Source organism: Bombus impatiens, unplaced genomic scaffold (assembly GCF_000188095.3).
Source record: "Bombus impatiens unplaced genomic scaffold, BIMP_2.2 scf_0296, whole genome shotgun sequence".
Classification (NCBI taxonomy): Eukaryota; Metazoa; Arthropoda; class Insecta; order Hymenoptera; family Apidae; genus Bombus; species Bombus impatiens.
In genome coordinates, this window is record NT_176715.1 from 287,488 (window position 1) to 307,513 (window position 20,026).

Consider the following 20,026-nt stretch of genomic DNA (forward strand, 5'->3'; position numbering starts at 1 on the left):
CAACCTATCAGTTTAGTTATATAGGAGACATATTACACGAGATCGCTTAAAAATATGTACCCCATTTGCCACAGGCTGAACAATGTACAGCTGGCTAATTTTATCGTCGATAATTTGTAAACAAAATAACAACAGTGTGTTAACACGAGTCGTTTATTAATACGTAGTGTCCGGATATATACGTATAGCCGTGAGTTTGTTCATTCATATGGCCACAGGTTATTCCCATCAAATTCCTGGAACTGCTGACTCGAGGCGAGCCTCGACGTTATCTATGATCCGCATCGACGTAATTCAATCCGATATCGAATTACGGAATTACCCGGAACAAGAAAAATATTTGTTTTCCCCCCTTTTTTTTTTAAGTATGTTGTTTCGAGATGATGGCCACCTTAATCGGGTTGTTGAGACTCGTACAACCAAGGTGATACCAAGCGTGGCTACGCTTGACCGGCATTTTTTTAACCAAACTAAAGAAATACGTAATATGTAACGGGGTGTAAGAGAAACGATCTGACTTTTACGGTATTTTGTTACTCTGTTACTCTCTATTTATTTTATCTCGCTTCTGCCAACCTGCTTCTCGCGCTTATCTTCGACGCACGCACGATACAGCACGGTAGAGTGAACAGGAGTCGGATAATTTGGCCCGATTCTTAGAAAGATCTTAACAATTTTTAACTAAGCTAAAGAGATATCTAACGTGCGATTAGGAGCAAAAAATGACCTAACTCTACACACTCTACCCATTCTGCTTTATTCGCACTGCCTATTTTTCACTCTTACCCTTGATGCCTGCGCGTCAGAATGGACAAGAGTCGAGTAACGTGGGTCGATTCTTGGAAAATCTTTGGAACAACGCATTTTCCGACGTAAGCATTTTTGTACAGGGAATAAGAATTCCACTGGTGTACAAGAAATATACGGAGTTTTATTTAAACAAAAATATCGATGACTTTAAAATATCCTAGAAAAGCGAACTTGAGAAAAAATTCTTTCCGTAGCTACACGTGCTCCTTGAAATAGTTTAACTTTGTTCTGGGAAGATTTCTCATACAATTATAAATAAGCTAGATATTTAGGTGATCTCGTTTACCTAAAACATCCTCTGTAGATATACAAAACATTTGGAAATTTAGCTACATATTACGAGCCGTATTATTAACGATACATCCTCAAAGACTATCCTTACGACTAATCACATGACGATCAACAATTAGTTTCGGTAGCCTGTGCACAATTTAATTAATGATCGTAATGAGTGGAGAAGTCGGAAAGTCGAGGTCAGCAACGAATCGCGAATATTTAAAGGCACGGGTAGTCTTCAAAAACAGATCGTTATCCGTGACTGGGACATAAAAAATATGAAATAGCTGTTAAAAAACGTTCGCACATTGATAAATATTAATGTTCATGAGAACAGTATCATCGTCGATGTACAATGATTGCGTTTGACGACGGAGTGCGTTTAGAACAGTGTTGCAAAAGTATCGCCATCGTTTTCCCCGTGGATAAAATAAATATACAGGGTGGTTGGTAACTGGTGGTAAAATTAAAAAATTTTCCTTTAAATCTTTTTTTAAATTTTTCCATCGAGACAACGATCTACAGTGAGATCCGTTATAACGAGACGCGATAAAGTGCACGCGTACCGAGCCAAAATTCAAAGTCGATTTTCTCGAAAACAAAGCTTCGAACGAAAAATGTTTATTCTATATTTTCGACTTCTTGTTTCGCGTAGAATCACCCCCTTTCCGCTTGTATCGCCAGTTACCAACCACCCTGTACAATGGCTAAATTTAAAATAACCGTTTACGTATCTGCCAAAGTAACTACGCGGAGATAATTTCATCAATTTGGACAAAATGATATTTAAGCTAAAGTAGCTAGTGCTATATGGAAAAATCTCTTCACACCCCCACGTATATTGTATAAATCGATGTATACACGCATTCGGTAATACGTGAATAACAGCGAAAAGAAAAAGCTTAAAAAGTGATAACGCATATACGATATTGCCTTTCGTGGAACGAGAGAAGTAAATCGATGGCAATAGTATTGGAGTTGGAAGGAAGATAGCAAGGAGAGCTGTATCGTTGTAATTACTTGTAAGTTAGTTAGTTAATCGTAGCGATAAAGTTATTGATTCGTCTAGGATTCGAGTATTAGGTGTGAGGTTCGCCATATACTCGTCGCTCTCGCTTTCTCGTATCTTCAGTATCCCAATTAACAGGGAGAATTCCCTGTACTGTCGGGATAAGGGAATTTCCGGAGAATCCGCGTCTCATTTTATAACTATTATTCTACGTATACTTCAAAATCAACAATACAAGAATAATCGCAAAGAACACGATATAATGTCGATGTTACGTAATTTAATTAAATTACTTATGAGTTCTACGTCCATTTTACTGTCAAATTCTGTCGGTACATCGAACTATGTTGCATTACATTCTGTTTGTGCGTCAAAGCGTTTAATTGTAAGTCCTCTATCCAGGTACCCGGGTATCATCGTGAGGTAGATGAGATAGTTGAGAACCTCGCTGCGAGAAATCGCTGATCGGACGTCATTACGACATCAAGGTGATAACCGCCTGCATTGTGCGTCTCGATTCGTTTGAAACGAGATTTTTTTATTTAGATTCTCACATGCACAGACATAAAATGACGGCTTCTCCATCGGAGTATTTAAAAGCGACTGCCAACAACGCGTGCTTTGTATCGCGTAAGTAGCCTAACCAACCACGGATGGTATCGAACGACTCGACCATCTTGTGTCTCCGGATGACTCGCGAGATACCCGGGTATCCGGCTAATTCTGTGCATTCGCGAATCTTCGGATTCTCCGTAAACGTATAAAAGTTCTCGGTGTGGTTATTGGTTTCTAATCAGCAGGCTGCTCTAGCATCGAATGGAAAACGGAAGGCGTGAACTTGTAAACTGTAAGGAAATCTTGTTCTCTTGGACCTTTAAAGTTTGTTCGCATCTGTTCCCCTTGAGCGACTCCTTTTTTCCGCATCTCTTTGTTCCGTTACCTTCACGCTTCGCGTGTATAGACCAACGTTAAAAAGCGCGTACGCGTGAACAAGCGCGAACATAGGAACTCGCGCGTAAGCAGGACATGCATGCGGGTGAACCAACAACAATGTTCCCTCATGTTTCCGTATTATGTTTCTGCCGTCATTAAGAAAGCCTATGCTCCGCATACTCTTTTCCCTTCTTTCGTTTCACCAAGCAGTATCGCGGAAACGAGCATCACCGCTCAACGTTGCTTCTTCTTTCTGTTTGTTAAACGCTTATGTCCAATCTATCGAACGATGATATTTAGCAACGATATTCTTAAAAACTGAGAGAGGATATAGCTCCTGCTTTTCTTTTGTGCTTTTTGTCGAATCAGATTCAGATTCAGATTCTTCTGTCCTGTTTGATTTTGACTAACGATTATTTTAATTTTATTTGACTTTCTCTAGGTTTCGGTACACGAATACCGATAACTTGGTACAGCATGAAATAAGTTTCGATAATTTCGTCAAGTATCAAACGGATTTTCGTTGAATATAGCATTGGTTCGTAACGTGGCAATTCATTTACTTCTAGTAGTTTATTTACCGCGAGAAAGTGACAAACAAACGTAGATTCCAAGGAAATTCTTCGAAAGTTGTAGCATTCGATATATTTTTCCTTGTCCTTCCACTTATCAATGCGTACTCTGATCAACGCGAACAGAACTTCGAATTTGAAGTTAGAGAAGCTTAAAATTTAACGATCCACAAATAATATTAATTCCATAACATAATAGTCGTGTTTGGTGACAGGTCTAACTTAATAACGCATTTAAATGGATGCTAAGTGCATGTTAAATACATCGTAGAAATGAGAATTTACGCCAATTTATCTAAAACTTTCAAGTATTTGCCTCGCAAGCGTTTCCAAACTATCCTGTGGCAAACAGCTCATTAACGGGTTATCAGATTACAAAATTTGGCGCTTACAGTATCGAAGTACGTGGAACGTTCGAATTAATAAATTGCACGCGGATTTATCTGAGACGACAGAGTGTTATAATTCGTTTTCTTCGCGCTTCGTTAGCGTCGTTTCGATGTTATTTGGATATTTCTCGACCATTTCAAAAGGACGATATCGGTAGAGCAGTGACGAACCTTGCAATTAAATTCGAAAGAATCCTGACACGAGCAAGATTGGCAGGAAGGAAGCTACGTAAATGAAGAAGAGCCACGCGAAATACGTGGTAGGAAAAAACCAGAATTAATCGAACATATCCTGACCAATGTATAACGAACCTGGAGCGAAAATATGCAAAAATAAAAACAGCAGACAAATTACGAAAGCGAACGTCGGACAAGATATTAAAAGCGAATTAGAACAACTTGCCTAGAGTACTAAACGTAATGCGATGATAATAATCATAATAAATGGAGTAAAAATACCCTTTGAATAGTTAAATGGATATTATAGGATATCTTCTGGTTGAGATACCTTTTATTCTTACGGACAAACACTGTTCTTTCCTCGACGTGATTCCATTGCGGAAAATCCACAGTTCCGTGCACGATATCGCATTTTCATCCAGCCACAAACCGTACAACTTTCTTGCGAAACTTCCTTTGTCGGTGTATAATCGCTAGGCGCGCCACAGGTGTGCGCTTTTCGTCGATGCCTCTTGTAAAGCTTCTTGTCCCTTCGTTTGCTTCGCTTTAATCCTCCTATTGCTCCTTTGTAGCCACGCTCGAAAACACACGATGGTAGCTCAGCGTCGAAATAAAATAATCATTCTTGGGTCCTTTGCAGATACAATCGAACCTCCGTAAGGCTACGACTTTGTTCGTTCCCTTCCGCTCCGCTGCGAAAACTTCCTGCAGGTCTACGTAAAACTTGCTTTAACTCGAATTATTTGCCGAATGCATTATTTCGCCTGTGTAACTCGAGTTTAGGATAGCCAGACCTCTGCATATCGAAGCGCGCCTCCGTAAAGTCGAAGCTCCGTGCAACCGCCGCCTTTGCAACTCCAAGCGTACAACTATGTCACAGCGATGCGATGTAAAATCGTTGCGATTCTGTATCGTGTATTTTGCAAGAATTTTCAATCGCTTCTAACAGGATTCCAAGCTCAAAGGATTCTCGAAAGCCCCGATTCAGCCTCGAATCTTGATACGTCTGGAGAATCTTGGAAGTCGGTTCTGCCGTCCAGACGACGATGATTTCTCGGGCCGCTTCGTCTTTACCTGTCTTTTTACCCGTAGAATGTGGAATGTCTCGTATCAAAACTTTCAACAAGGCCTATTAATCCCAGACTGACCAGGACTTGCAAGAATTTGGAGGTTCGAGTCAGGTTTTACAATTCATCACCGTGTACGTATACAGGTTCGAAGTGATTCAGATCTCGTTATTAGCCATGTGTCGCAAGATGTCTTCTTTCTTCGACAACCGCTAGAATCCTCTCAAATAGCATTAAACGACACAAGGCTGAGTATCCATGGAAGGATAAAAGAGGAGGATGAACGAAAGATGAGCGAGTACTAAAGAAAATGGAAGAAGTAATAACGTATGGGTCGTGAACCTTTGCATATTTTGCAGCAACGTGCCATTTTTAACAAGATCTGCAAGACGAAACGAGCGAAGAACAACTCGTTTCGAAGGGATACTAATTAATTGATAGGCTTAATTGAAATTCTACTTGAGTAGGCAATTCCAGGCTTGTTTCTAAAATTAGACGTTTCCGTTCGGCTCCCTACTTCATTCTTATGCGTCCCACTGATACGCATCTGCATATACCGCAATCTATACGACGAAAAATTACAAGATGCAACAGTTTCTACCTGTTTCGATTCGATTAAAAATTATGTTCGCGCTAGTTTCACGATCTCGATGATTTTGGCGCTCCGTAAATTTCCCTCGTGGCATAGGGTTTAGCAAAATTGTATGGATCAAGAATCGTGGCGGAAGATGTTTGTTGTTTCGCAACGAATGCTGAAAACGGTAACAGAACGGTGTATTAACGCGAAAAGAGAGCTATAAATACTATAGTCTGGCAAAAATTTCAAATCTTTTTATCTGCTCCGTCGAAAGAAGACTGGCGAAATTTATTTTCCTAGGAAACTTTTCAAAAACTTGGGTAATTTATTTTCGTTGGAAACTTTTCTAACACATCGCGGTGAGAGGAACGCGGCGTTCGCTTGGTTGGAATTATATCGAGCTATGCTAAATTACCATCGCAACCGGAATTCTTACAATTGTATGGACGTGTTGTTTGAACCGTGCGAATCATCTGACCCACCCACATTACGATACGATTTAACGAGCCGTCGTGTAACGGTTGGCTTAACGATGATTCAGAGACCGGTCAAATGGTGCTTGAACCTTTTCCCTCTTTTTCTTTTCCTCTCTTCTCCTCTACTGCTCCTCGCGGTAATCCTTTCCTCGATCCTTACCTCTCTCTTCACTGACCCTCTCTCTCTCTCTCTCTCTCTCTGTCTGCCTCTTTCGGTACGTTCGTGTGTCGTATTTTCTCCCTGTCCCTATCTCTTTAAAGTGTCAAGCTCATGAACAAAGCGAGATCCGACGTTATAAACGGAGATGTCCACTATATTACGTCTGTTTTATATAGTTGATCAAAAAATTAACTATTTGCTTCCTCCTCTTATTGCTTTGAACTTTGACCACTCGAAGGGTATTGGATACCGTTCGACCAATAAGATTATTCCGCCTATAAACAGCACGAGCAAAGTAGTAGGAGAATCGAATGGAAATCTCGAATGAGCGTTTGTAGCATATCTAGGACATTTTGGGAAAAAGCAATTCTTAAGTGAAACTATAGTCGATAAGTAAGTTCCGACAAAGTTATTCCGTATGTTAGATGATGCGCTGGATAAACTAAATTTAGGCGAACGGTAAGCGCTGAGTGTTGGTAACATTTAAACTGTGATTTGAACTTTGGTAAACTTCTAAACCGTGATTTGAACCTCTCTTTCACGAGTTTCGAACGCTTTACGCGCTTCCTGTGTTGTGAATATTACGTCGGCCTTTGGCGAAATATCTGCAATCTGTGTGTACTGAAACGATCGGCAGAGACCGTAGAACCATATGGCAGGGGGCTACAAATGGGTCGACCAAGTGGTCGACTGGTGAGAAAATTTAGGAAATTGCTTTGTGTAAATGCTAAAGGTGTGCCAGAACTGGAAAATGTCGGAAACCCCATGCTCGCGGCGGATCCCCAGTCGAGTCCCGAAAGTATCTCGCAATTCCAGGTTCTTGGCATTCCCGACAATTTCCGGGTTCTCGAGAATTGCAAAATTATAATAAATCGTTATACTTTATGATAAAATATTATATCTATCGCATTTCCTTATTTTTATATATATATATATATATATATATATATATATATATATATATATATATATATATATATATATATATATATATATATATATATATATATATATATATATATATATATATATATATATATATATATATATATATATATATATATATATATATATATATATATATATATATATATATATATATATATATATATATATATATATATATATATATATATATATATATATATATATATATATATATATATATATATATATATATATATATATATATATATATATATATATATATATATATATATATATATATATATATATATATATATATATATATATATATATATATATATATATATATATATATATATATATATATATATATATATATATATATATATATATATATATATATATATATATATATATATATATATATATATCCTAGCTTGTATAATTTTAAAATTCTCGAGAATCCTGAAACTCGGTGGGGAATCTCGAATTACGAGATACTTCCGAGAACCCGACCAACCCTGAGAAAAATATTCTTAACTCGACTGGTATTTTCCGTTCCTGGCACACCGTTTTGCATTTTCATTCGGCAGATGTAAATTCGGTCGACGAAGTGGCCAAGAAAAGTTTGCGCGTGCGAATACAAAAATTTAGTAGCAAATTCTCGTTGCGTTCTGTTCATCACTTTTTCAATTTTCTCAACTTGGATCGATCTCGCGCTACCTGCGCACCTCGACTAAGCCGGTCGATCAAATCTGCATTTACAGAAAACGATCTGCTACAGTGTCTTGCAATTTGATGGAATTTCTTGCAAGACCAATTACAATTAGTCCGTGGTCGGCCTTCCTGCTAATTTATCTTTAATCTCATATTCGAGATTTCCATTAAATTGATTCGTTCAAACGTAAGATAGGAAGTACGCGATGCTTTCTCTTTTGTTCAAAAAAACTTGTTATTCTATTTATGTCCATGGGATTGAACACGGAGGAATAAGATTTACACTGCCTTTCACAAGCGTTAGGAGACCTGCTGGTTTCGTATCAAGTTTGTCAGTTGGGCCACGCTGTGCTGGAAGCTACCTACCAAACTTTGATGATTTGAAATTGTGTTCTAGTTCGAAGATTTTCATTTCAAAAGAGGCAGCTAAATTTCTAATATTCCTCTGTGTTTTCCAATGATTCTTAATGGCTCGTTTAATGGCGAATAGCAAACCAATTAACGCGCGATTTAAAAGTATCCTGCACTACGATTGAGTGGTGCGGGATAATGATCTCCACTGTTGGATTTTCGGGGAAAATAAGCTTTTGTGAAATGTTGAATATTGGTGGATATTCAAGAATTAAATAATAGACACGTACCTATGCGGTGTAGTTTTGATTTTAATGGGATGGATGACGACACGCCGCTGTTATTCCCAGCGAGGCAATTAGAAGCCCGAAATGGAAGTTGGTGATTTTAATAATTGTATAATACGAGAGTCGTTCCGTGAGTTGGCAATTTTTTGCCAAACGGAAATCCTAAATTATGACGTCCGCGCTGTGTTCTATCGAGTTTTCGTCATTTTGAGGATTGGTTTTCGCAGAAGTCGGCGCAGTTAGCCTAAAGTATCGGTAAAGGAAACGACCAACCGATCAAAGTTTTATATTCTGCAAGACTACGATCCAATGTATTTAACAAAGATAGAAGAAAAAGATGGATAGTATTTGGAAGAATCGCCACAATAGCAATATAGTAAATTAGGATGATACGTTGACAAGTGAATTGGATAGGATACTGAAAAAAATAATTAGACGAATGTCAGAATTGAACAAATGACGTAGATACACGACGAGTCGTACGCAGACAAGAAGACAATTAATTTCGTTGCGTAGGATTGACGAGGTTATTATTATTATTACGACCAGACCCCGGGTTCTTACACGTTTATGAAAACTTTAAAAGCACGGCAATGCCGGGAATGCACGTAATACACGGGAATATAAAAAACGTCTGAAGCGAAGTAGTCACTGTAAAATTTATGGGATGATACAAATCTTCATGAAGCTTTTATTTCTCGTAAAGCTTCTATCTCTAATAATCTGTAATACATACAGGGTGGTTGGTAACTGGCGGTACAAGCGGAAAGGGGGTGTTCTACGCGAGAAAAGAAGTCGAAAATATAAAATAAAAATTTTTCGTTCGAGGCTTTGTTTTCGAGAAAATCGACTTTGAATTTTGGCTCTCACTGTAGATCGTTGTCTCGATGGAAAAATTAAAAAAAAAAATTGTACCACCAGTTACCAACCAACCTGTATTTCCACAAAATTTACAGTTCAATTATGATATTAAATATATGGGTCTCTTAGGTCGAAGGTTTTGATCATTTCTTTATGAATGCTCGCAAGCGTTCTGATACTTACGAACAGAGATAACTGGCGAGCAGTCGCGTACTTGTAATTTGAATAGAAATTCGCATCGCATAACGTTTGCATCTCGATTCTACGGGTTGACCGACCGAAATGTTGTTAAGATTCCACGCAGAGAAATCGCTTATTATAGTAGGAACGGACTGACAGGATTTTATAGATGGTCGGTAGAAATTGGCAAACGATCGTTCGTTAAGAGAAATGGCGGAGATTAGCGAACGGTGGAACGTAGACCGTGGATTAAGAGCTGGAAACGCGAATAGCAAACAGGCTGGCATGTGTGTATGTGAAACAGCATCCAAGTTGCCCGGAGAAGGTTGCGCGCGAGTTATCAGCAGAGAATCCGAGGCAGAATCGATTTTCTGTATCGCGTGGCGTTACAGCGACCTTCCGGCATCGCGAAGATCGCCGGGTACAGTGACCCCTAGGTACGTTCAGTGCACAGGCGGTGCTCGGCGTCGTAACATTGCCGCTCGTAAAACCGTTCCACGGCGAAACGAGCGTCACTTCCGGAAAACCGTTCTCTCGCGAGCGTCATGCTCGCACGAGTTCGACGACGCGGAAAGCGTACGCCGGACTGTACGATCTTATCCTGGACGGTTCTCACGGTGAACAAATGTTTTCACCTACCTAACGATTCGCTGCGAGACGCTTTGAAACGCCGTGAGTCAGAAGCTGCTTCGACTTTGAAGTTAATCATTAGCTGGACAAACGAATAATTCCAATTTCGAGGCTTCTGTAAAAAGGAACGCCAGACGGATCTTTTGTTCGAAAATTACTTTCAAGCATTCGACGAATTCCACTCGGAACGAATGCCGTGTCTTTCTTGCCGTGCCATTTCTGTATTTAATCGTTGGATAAACCGCGTGCCGCGTCGATAGAAACAGGCAATAGTTTTAACGGAGCATCGTCGACTGAATATGCCAGATGCAGACACTCGTCTTCCTTCTCTTTGAATCTTTCCCTTCTCCGCCGAGCGAGATTTCAAATTATCCGTTGTTACCCCTAGCTGCCCCGCAACCTGTTTTCCCGCTTTGCGCCGAATCCTCAGCCAGCAGTTTATCCCTCGTTGTTGCACTTTTGCGGGCCTCCAGAGCGTCGCTCGTCGATCGAACCGAAATTGCCGCTTTTAAGCCGTTCAAACCAAAACGCGCACACGTCGTGTACAAAGCGACCAACCGATCCGCGTGCCTTTTTTTTTAGCATCCTTCCCATGTTGGGATTCAGGCAGAATACAGCAACGGGTATGCACTTGTGTTCCGCGTGACGAAACTCGATATTTTCTCGTCATTTGCAGGACAAAAAATTCGGAAAATTGTTCCATGGCAAACCAAGGATCACCTTGGGTAACGCAAACTAGGACCATACGATGCTTCCTCCGTGAGATTGCAGGGGATTCTCTGACAGATTCGAAATGCGCGTTTCGCGATATTTTGTATCATCTGCACTCGGTACTAGATTTACAGCGCAGCGATATTTCCCTCGTCGACGTATTTCAGAAACAGAGAATTACTATATCACGTAGAGTACGTTCAGCCACTTGAATAATAGCAAATCGTCCGAATTTCTGCAAAAGAGCAGAATAGACGCGCAATTTGAACGAACGTTGAAATAAAGCGTGCCATAAGCCTGGTATCGAGTTAGTCAAAATATCATGTAATATGCTTTGTGAATTCTTGATAAAATCCGCTACGATCTCGTTAAAGAAGCAACGTATCGTTCTATTTGCGTCAGCCAAGCTGACCTCGCTTTCCATATGAGAACATGGTATTTTCGGAATATTTTTATCGTCGTTCGTAGTACATCGTCGTACGACGGTTGGGAATATTTTTCGTCGCATGACCGCGAATGGCAGAAAAATAGCGAGTGGCGTTACGCGGGATGCCCTATATGTCTAGTTTATGGTATAAATTACCAGCCGTGTAGTATTTTTGTGTTGCAACGAGCGCACATAAAACCAAGATTAAACGAAAGATTTATACGTTGTTTGTTTCGCGATAACTTTTCATCGCCCTGTAAACGAGAAATACGCATTGCCGTGTTGCGTCGAAGGGCGATGCACCGGCAGTTAGCGTTCTCCAGGGGCGGTTAACCCCACCTTCGTCAATCCCACCACCATCGGTGACGGACCCGATCCTCGTCGGAACCCCCTGTCGAAGGGTTGGGGAGGTCGATGCAGTGTTTCCATAGAAACCAGACGCGCCGTCCGCCACCCCTTCCTACAGTGCATTCAACCGAGGGGCTGCAGTCTTGCCTCGAAAACGTATCGTTACTTGCCCAGCAACTCCAATCATCTTCCCGATAATCCGATTTTCCTTCCTTCAAATTTCTTCTCTCGCGCACTTCAAAGCGCTTGTATCTCCATCGAAATGTTTACGACAAAAATTTGAAAATACGTCGTTAAGCTTCTTATAATCGCTGCACGTCGATGCTGTATATATTATAATATTTTTCATGCAAATATATCTCACGATAACATTTTCTCGATAGATAGGTTTCACGGATTTCATAAATTTCAATGATAGCAGCGTTATTTCACCTAAGTAGAACAAGGGTGCGGGAAATGTTCAGGATAGAAATCGTCTTTGTCCGTATAGAGCAATAATCCAATTTTCCTTCTTTCGTACTTATTTTTCCGCGCGCTTCAAAGCGCTCACCTCGATCGAAATATTTACGACGAAAGTTCGAAAATATATCGTTCGATGACGTTCAAGTGCTTTGTACTTTTATACTGATGATATTTTTCACGTCATACATTTCACGACGATTTTATAAATTTGAATAATAGAGGAGCGACATGCAGCGCATAAAGTGTTGTTTCGCATAAGTAGGATAAGTAGCGTGGAGAATATTCACGACAGAACTTTTCTTCCTCTACGCGCCAACGATAGAATTCTTTGTTTTCTTTCAGACACTTTCAAGTATTCATTTCGACCAAAATATCTAGTTGATGCTAAATACGCGATAGTATTTTTGGCAGATACTCGACGTTTGTTTCACGATCCTTTAGAATTTCGCGAATGTTAATAATCGAGGAACGATGTGTAGTCTATGCAGTGTGTTATTTCTAGACTGCGGATTTCTGTGCGTTTATAGGAAATGCAAGACGACGAAAATGCGCGTAGTACGTAAGGACGTACTAAATGTGCAAACTATATTGCGAGTACAATGTTGGATGGATAAAGTAAATTCTCGAAGAAATGATACGCACAAAACTGCAGTTGTTTCGCACAAGTGGAATAAAGAGTGCAGGAAATGTTCGCGACAGAAGTTTTCTTTATCGATGCGTCGCTAATCGAGCGAGAAAACGTAGTTACCAAGATTCCTCTCGATAAAAGCGCGCCAGCCATCTTTCTTCCCTCTTTCTTTTTTACTTTAACGTAATAGCAATATCGTTCTATATATAAAGCTGAATATAAAGATGTTAAAGATGGATACAAAGTAGCCAAAATCTGCAACGTTTTCACGTTACGCGTCTACGTTTTGCGCGAGCCTTACGGACGCTTGGTGTCGTTCTTCTCCTAATTTGTCTGTGTTCGATTCCTGGACGTATAAACTAAAACATCGCGAAAGTCGTGTTTCATCGTTTAATTTCACTTTGTCGAGCTCCTTCGAGTCTCGTCAGCTTCTAGCTCGCTCGAAAACGACTGAAAAGATCCGCCTAGGAGGTTGCTTTTGGCAGATGGACACGGTGCTCTTGGTAAAATGTAAAATAATTGTTGGAAAGCGATTGGACGATAATCGCGCGGTTACGCGGCTAACCGCAGAAATAAAGCTACTTCCGATACTATATGGCGTGCGTTACGTAGACGCAATTACGTGTAAAAGGATACGGGAAGAACTGTGCAAACCACCTTGTCGCCTCTCGCGATTTCCTCCATGCACTTAGGCGTGATTGCTAGGTACTGGCTTACAAATGTGGCCCGGCGAGGAGCGATAAGATTTATGGTTCGCCCTTGAGAGCGTTCTTCCTGAAGAGATCCAATCGCCTAGACAGCCGGTAGAATTAATGCCGTTGTCGTGTACACGGACGCTGGTTTACACTGTTGCAGAGCGTACAGAGACCACGGTACACCACAATCTTCCTCCTCGGAAGCGAAAGAAAATAAGAAAGAAGAAAGCCGAATTACCATTTTACATTATCCGTATTGCCGGTAACTCTGCTTATTTTGTTAACTAGTAGGAGTAAATGCATTTCACGTTTGAAAGATATAAATCTGTTTCTTCTTCGAGGAACCGCGGATTCTTCTCCTTCTTGCACGCAGCGGAAAAGATTCTCGTAGTATTTTTATCGTTGCATCGGTTTAAATAACGCATTTAGATTTCTAAAGGAAACGAGAAAAGACGTTGTTTTCATAAAACAAATATCCAAGTTACAAACACTTTTTAAAGTAGCATTGGTGGTCGATCGAGGTAAAATTTAACCGATATCGTGGAGAAAGAAGACAAATTCGAAATGCAAAATGTCAGCTTTGGTGCTAATTCGCGCGTCGGGCAGTTGATCCTCGTGACAGATTTTCCAGCTATTACCAATAGCCTGTTAGTCAGCAAGTTGGGTAATTAGAACTAACCGAAGTCTAATTCGGCTCTGATCCAATCTAATCGGATCTAATCGGAATATCTGTCGTGTTAGCGAGCAGGAGCGCGAACAAAACGTAAAACGATTACAACCACCGAGCTACGTTTGATTGCTCGTATGTATCCTTGAACCGTAACTGGTAATTGCATCAAGCGATAAAACGCGTCAGTCGCTGAATGTCCAATATCGTGGAAAATCTGTTACGCGTGTATATACGAAGAGACTGGTAGCTTTCGAACGTGCACGGTTTGTCGAAATAAAAATTTCGCAGTTTCAGTTTGCTATCTACCTCTTCCCATAGCACCCACCAAACTTTATCTGAATCGGTTTGTTAATCGTAAGTTTTGAGAATGTAATTTAAAAAATAGAACCTCGGCAGAAAATTGTTTCACTTGCCAAGTATCGCATTGGATATTTTATCTATTTTCTCGCGTTACGTGCGTTCTTCGCACGTTCGCATGAAAATCCGTAATCTAGTTACCAAATGGTATTAATCGAGTATCTGGTTAAAGCTGTCGAGAATAATCGTAGCCAGAGATAACGTTCAACGGTAAGTGGAAAATGGTGGCGAATAAAGTAGGAAGAGAGAGTATCGACATGGTGGACGGCTAAGAGATTTTCCCCGTGACTCGCCAGGCTGATTCGAGAGACCTTTCTCGTCCAAGGTCGTAGATCGCAGCGGTCACAGCTATAGGTATTCTTTTCGTCTCTTCTCCCTCTCTCCTTTTCGAGTGACAGCGGCTGTACGAGGAACATGGCGGGGAGTAGGGAGTCAATACACTTGTGGGGTCTATGAGTTGGCAAGCACTGGGAGGGGAAACGCGGCGTGGCACGGCTCGGCTCGGCTCAGCTCGGCGTGACCCCTGAACGACGTTCATCGATCGGGGTGCACGCACTCTACCTCCGGCACCGCGCTCTTCCATGCTGCCTCTTCCCTCGTCTCCTTCCTTTTCCCTTCTCTTTCAAGTTCCCCTTCCCATTTACCTTCCCCTTATCCTTCCCCTTATCCTTCCCCTTATCCTTCCCCTTATTCTTCCCCTTATTCTTCCCCTTTCCTAGCCTCTCTGCTTCATTTTCGATTTACAATTTCCCATTGTTACTTCCTACTAGAAATCCTCGCTCTAGTAACGCTGGAACTACCAAACCAGTCTAAATGATTAGCGCCAAAGAAGGATCTTAAAAAATGGCCATCTTTGGACTTGTTTGCGAACGAGAAATTCTTGCAGGACATTACAAGGAGGATGGCAAGAATCGCGAGATCTCGACTGTGCGTGCATTCGATGCTTTGGGTCGACGCTGAAACACCCCAAAAGGACCTTAACTTTCGAGAAAACGATACAAATATTAAGCATCGAAAACATCTTTCAAGGAAAACGTATTACTATCATTAACATTTATCCAAGATGCGAAGATGCGAAGAAAAGATGGGTATTCGTCGGATATCGTCGTCGGCTATCGTTCTCGCGCAGGAGCAGTTCGCTGGTACTTCGGATTTTGTCGATTGCAAACTTCGCCGGATTTGTCGACAGAATTTTTAAACAACGCACAACGTGGTCTTATCCGAGGTGACATTAGCTTCGCTATGGAGACAAAGTATTCCTTTATCGTCATTCGACATCGTCGACGTACAATTCGAAACGTTCGATACCCGCGCTTTGCTGTGTTTGCTCATTATACGCGGTAAATTATGCGCGAGCGAACCAGTTGTTTAAACTTAATTATAATTACATATACAGGTTTAATGAATTGAAGTAGAACGTTCCTCTTTTTAAATATTACTCGTCCCCGAGACACTCTCGTGACATAATCCATTGAAATAAATTTGCTGGATTATTCGCGATTAAAAGCGAAATAACCATGTTCCATTGTTCTCGAAATACGCCTCTTTTGATATTCGCTATGTTAAATGTAGCCTCTAGCGACCTCGAGTCCGCAAGTGCTTCCCTTAGGAGCATTCACCTTTTATCTTGGGACTCGATCAAAATTCCTGCACGAAGGTACCGCGTACCAGAGAGAAGAGTAGCTAGCCCGACTTCAGAAGCGTTTCCTGGAGCGGCCAGACGCTCTTTGTTCCATCCATTCGGTTATTCGCGCATTTTCCTTTCCACCTTCCTTCCTTGCTTTTGCCTCTTTATCCATCTCGCTTTTCTCCACGCTCTCGTCGCCGTCATTCTCTTCTCGTCTATCCGCTCTATGTACAGAGCGTAGAAAAATGCTTTACGCTGGTCGTAGTAGGTGGATCTTACATCTTCAGCTCGATGGATCGATCCGCTGAAAAGCTTGCCGCGAAATTGAAGTTCAAGGTTAAGGCCAATTTTGCCGAAAGATTTTATAATAAACTTTTTGCGTTCTTTTCGATCGAATCGTATTCTTCTGTCGTTGGAAGACTTCTTAGACGGTAGTAGACGCGTTAATTCCTTCCTTTGTCGAGTATACTTATCCCTATCTGCTTCGTAAATATACTAACCTCTTATCACGCATTACGATAAAATACGATACAAAAGTACGTAAATATTGTACAACATTTACCATACCGTACAATGCGAGTACTCCACAATGAACGACGATGTAATCATGCAGTGCTAAAGTTTTATAATTTTGCGAGAAATACGAAGGAATTTCGTGCTGAAAATTAAAAAGCCGGGTCAACACACGAAGAATTCGAAGCTCGACGAGATAACGAGATCTCCGACGACCCGAAGACGTAGAAATCCACGAAACGTCTTTTTCCGTTAAATATCCAAGTTTTGTTACAAGAAGTTTCTCCTACGATTTTTAAGGAGAACGCAGGCGTTCGATCCGTGGAAAAGCGAATGCGTGGAACTCAGTCGTGCCAACTAGAAGAGACGCGACAACCTTCGCATTCGTGACCTTGGACTCGCAGGCTACTGCCTTTTTCCTCCTTTTGCTCTCTCGTCTGTCCATCTACCTACCAGCAATCGAGTAAAACAGGACCATCCAGTCGACCGATTTAATTAGAGAGGCGACATTTTTCCGTGATGAATCGTTGGCGAGTGATCTGCAAAGAGTAGAGAGACAAGTTCGCGTCGGAGTTGACTCGCGAAGACGATTCAACGATTACGCAGAAACAACTTCCGGCATGTGCCATTGTGGGCGAGATGCCGATAAATGACAAACGGGTCACGTCGGTGATCGCTATGTTTTTACGTTCGCATTGCGACTGTAGGCCGTTGCGACTGTCGGACAATCGCTGCTTCAGCATCGTTACGGTAAACGGTTTCGTGCGCAAATTGATCTCGGACGACAAACACCAAGATTCCGTTACCTGGTGACTCGAGTTTTTGCACGACCATATACGATTTTTTAAATGTTCCCACCGGAAATCATTAAATACCGTGTAAATACTAGGAACTAACGCGTAGTTTGATAATCGTGAAAAAACATTTTTGGCAGTTCGACGCAGATTTTCGTGCCTTTATCGTCGTTGCGATATCTTTACTTAACGCGTTCCATGCAGATAAGATTATGATCATTATCATAATAAATTGCACTCGTCCCTAAGATTCTCGATATTCGTAGCATGATATAAGTATTTCAACCGGTTAAACGATCGGTCGCGATGGATGAAGATAGGCTATGTATGTTTATATTTCTCAGAAGAAACGGAATGGAAAGAGGAATAGATATTGAAAAATTAATTTCTCGTATATCGTAGGAAAAGTCGGCAAGTTTAAAAACGTTAATTCTTATGGCAATAGTAGTGTTTTAGCGTCGAGTAAGATCGACTCTTCAGAATACATATAGATGTGATCAACGCGAACAAATTTATTCGCGTACTTAGTTTAGCGTACAATGCGCGTTTAACGGATCACGGATTCAACGACGTAAATATTAAAGTTACATAAAAGACGAAGACAAAAGTACAGAGTATGTTTTACCTAACTCTGCCCCCTTTAATTGTTCTCTCGTTTGTCACGATATGAAAATATGTTTCGAGAGAAAGTCAACGTGGTTGGACGCGTTTTAATTTCACCTCTTTAACGGCGAGGAGAAAAACACAGGTCATTCCGTTAAAAAAAAAAAGACTATTAGTAAAGTGTCGGAAGATACGATCTCGATGCCGTAGCCTAATTTTCCCGCTAAAATGCAACTCGCAGTCGGAACGATCGTTTGCGCCATGACAAATAAGAGAGCAATTAAAAGCGGTAATGGCGATCTGTACGCAGAACCGAAGGAAAAAGTGGAGATTGTGATCTAGTTGTTTGTAAGAAAACGAAAGTAACGACGATAGGTTAAGGAAAGTAAGGCGTAGCCGAGAAAGATTTCTAAAATAAATCATCGATTTCTGTTAACAGGGATGCCGGTTGACTGAAGATGGCCTCGCCGACACTCTCGCTGGAATCGCGCGCGAATTCCATCGGATCCCTAGCCTCGCTGTCCCCGCTTACAGTGAGCGGCAGTTCCCCGCCTGCGAGCGACTCTGCGATCTGTGACGTCGACAGCTGCGACCTTTGCCTCGACTCGCAGAAACCTGGAGAGGCACCCTGTCCGCGGTGCCGATTAGGAGGCGCCGGTGGAGTTCGTTGTACCGGTTGCAAGTCCACGGAATCCGACGCTGTAGCTCGTTGCTTCGACTGTGCGAATTTTCTCTGCCCAAATTGCGTGATGGCGCACCAATTTATGCATTGCTTCGAGGGCCATCGCGTGCTCAATCTAGGCGACTCGAAGCTCGAAACGGTGACCACCAGCTCCGCTACCACCGAACTCCCGAAGAACAATCTGGTGATCAATCTTCACGCTAGCGGAAACAGCGAGAAAGTACCTTACTGTCCCCGGCACAAGCAGGAGCAAAAATACTTCTGCCGTACTTGCACAGCGCTAGTCTGCAAAGAGTGCGCCATCGCCGATCATCCTGGCCCGTTGCATGACTGCGCGCACATCTCCGAGGTAGGGTCGCAGCAGCTGGAGGCGATGGCACGAGTGGTTCAGGAGTGCAAAGCGAAAGCCGCGGACGTGAGAGCTGCCGTGAAGGCAGCCGATCACGGCGCAGCGCGATTACAAGTGCAGTATCACAAGGCGCAGAACGAGATCAACGACACTTTCCAGTTCTATCGATCGATGCTGGAGGAACGTAAGCAAGAACTGCTGAAGGAGCTGGAATCGGTCTTCTCCACCAAACAAATATCTCTCGGCGTTGTGACGCAGAAAGCCAACGACATGGCCGACAAGATGCTGCAGACCTGCGAGTTCGTCGAACGATTGACCAAGTACGCCACCGTTACCGAAGTGCTGATGGTGAAGAAGCTTCTCGACTCGAAGCTACAGTTGCTGCTCAGTTACACGCCGGACGTCGCCGGTCAGACTGCCGACCTCGAGTTCGTCAGCAACTACCAGGCCATTCAGGTAGGCGTGCGAAACACGTTCGGCTACGTTCGTAGCAACAACGAGAGCAACGCCGGCCCGATCGGCAAACAGCCACCCATCGCTCGACCAACAGCGATGTCGAACAACGGGAACGGCGGAAGCAACGCCAACAGTGGATCTAGTAGCATCGGTACTTTGGGTGGTTTGCTCCTGGATCGATCTTACAGCAACGGCCTGATATCATCCGGCTCTACCTGCGCTTCGTCCACGTCGCCATCGTCCTTCGAGTCCAATAGCACGGTGATCACGAAGCGTTTCAGCTCGGCCAACAGCCTGGGCCC

The 20,026-nt window shown here is 41.9% G+C and overlaps 1 protein-coding gene across 1 annotated transcript in view; it reads left to right on the plus strand.

Annotated features, from left to right (window-relative positions):
* Nucleotides 1-20,026, plus strand: part of LOC100742593 (brain tumor protein) — an 86,039-nt gene that overhangs the window by 62,634 nt on the left and 3,379 nt on the right. Inside the window, exon 2 of the mRNA XM_003488883.4 lies at nucleotides 18,677-20,026. Within this exon, the coding sequence (XP_003488931.1) occupies nucleotides 18,696-20,026 (1,331 nt within the window). The 5' untranslated portion in view covers nucleotides 18,677-18,695. The remainder of the gene's footprint in view (nucleotides 1-18,676) is intronic.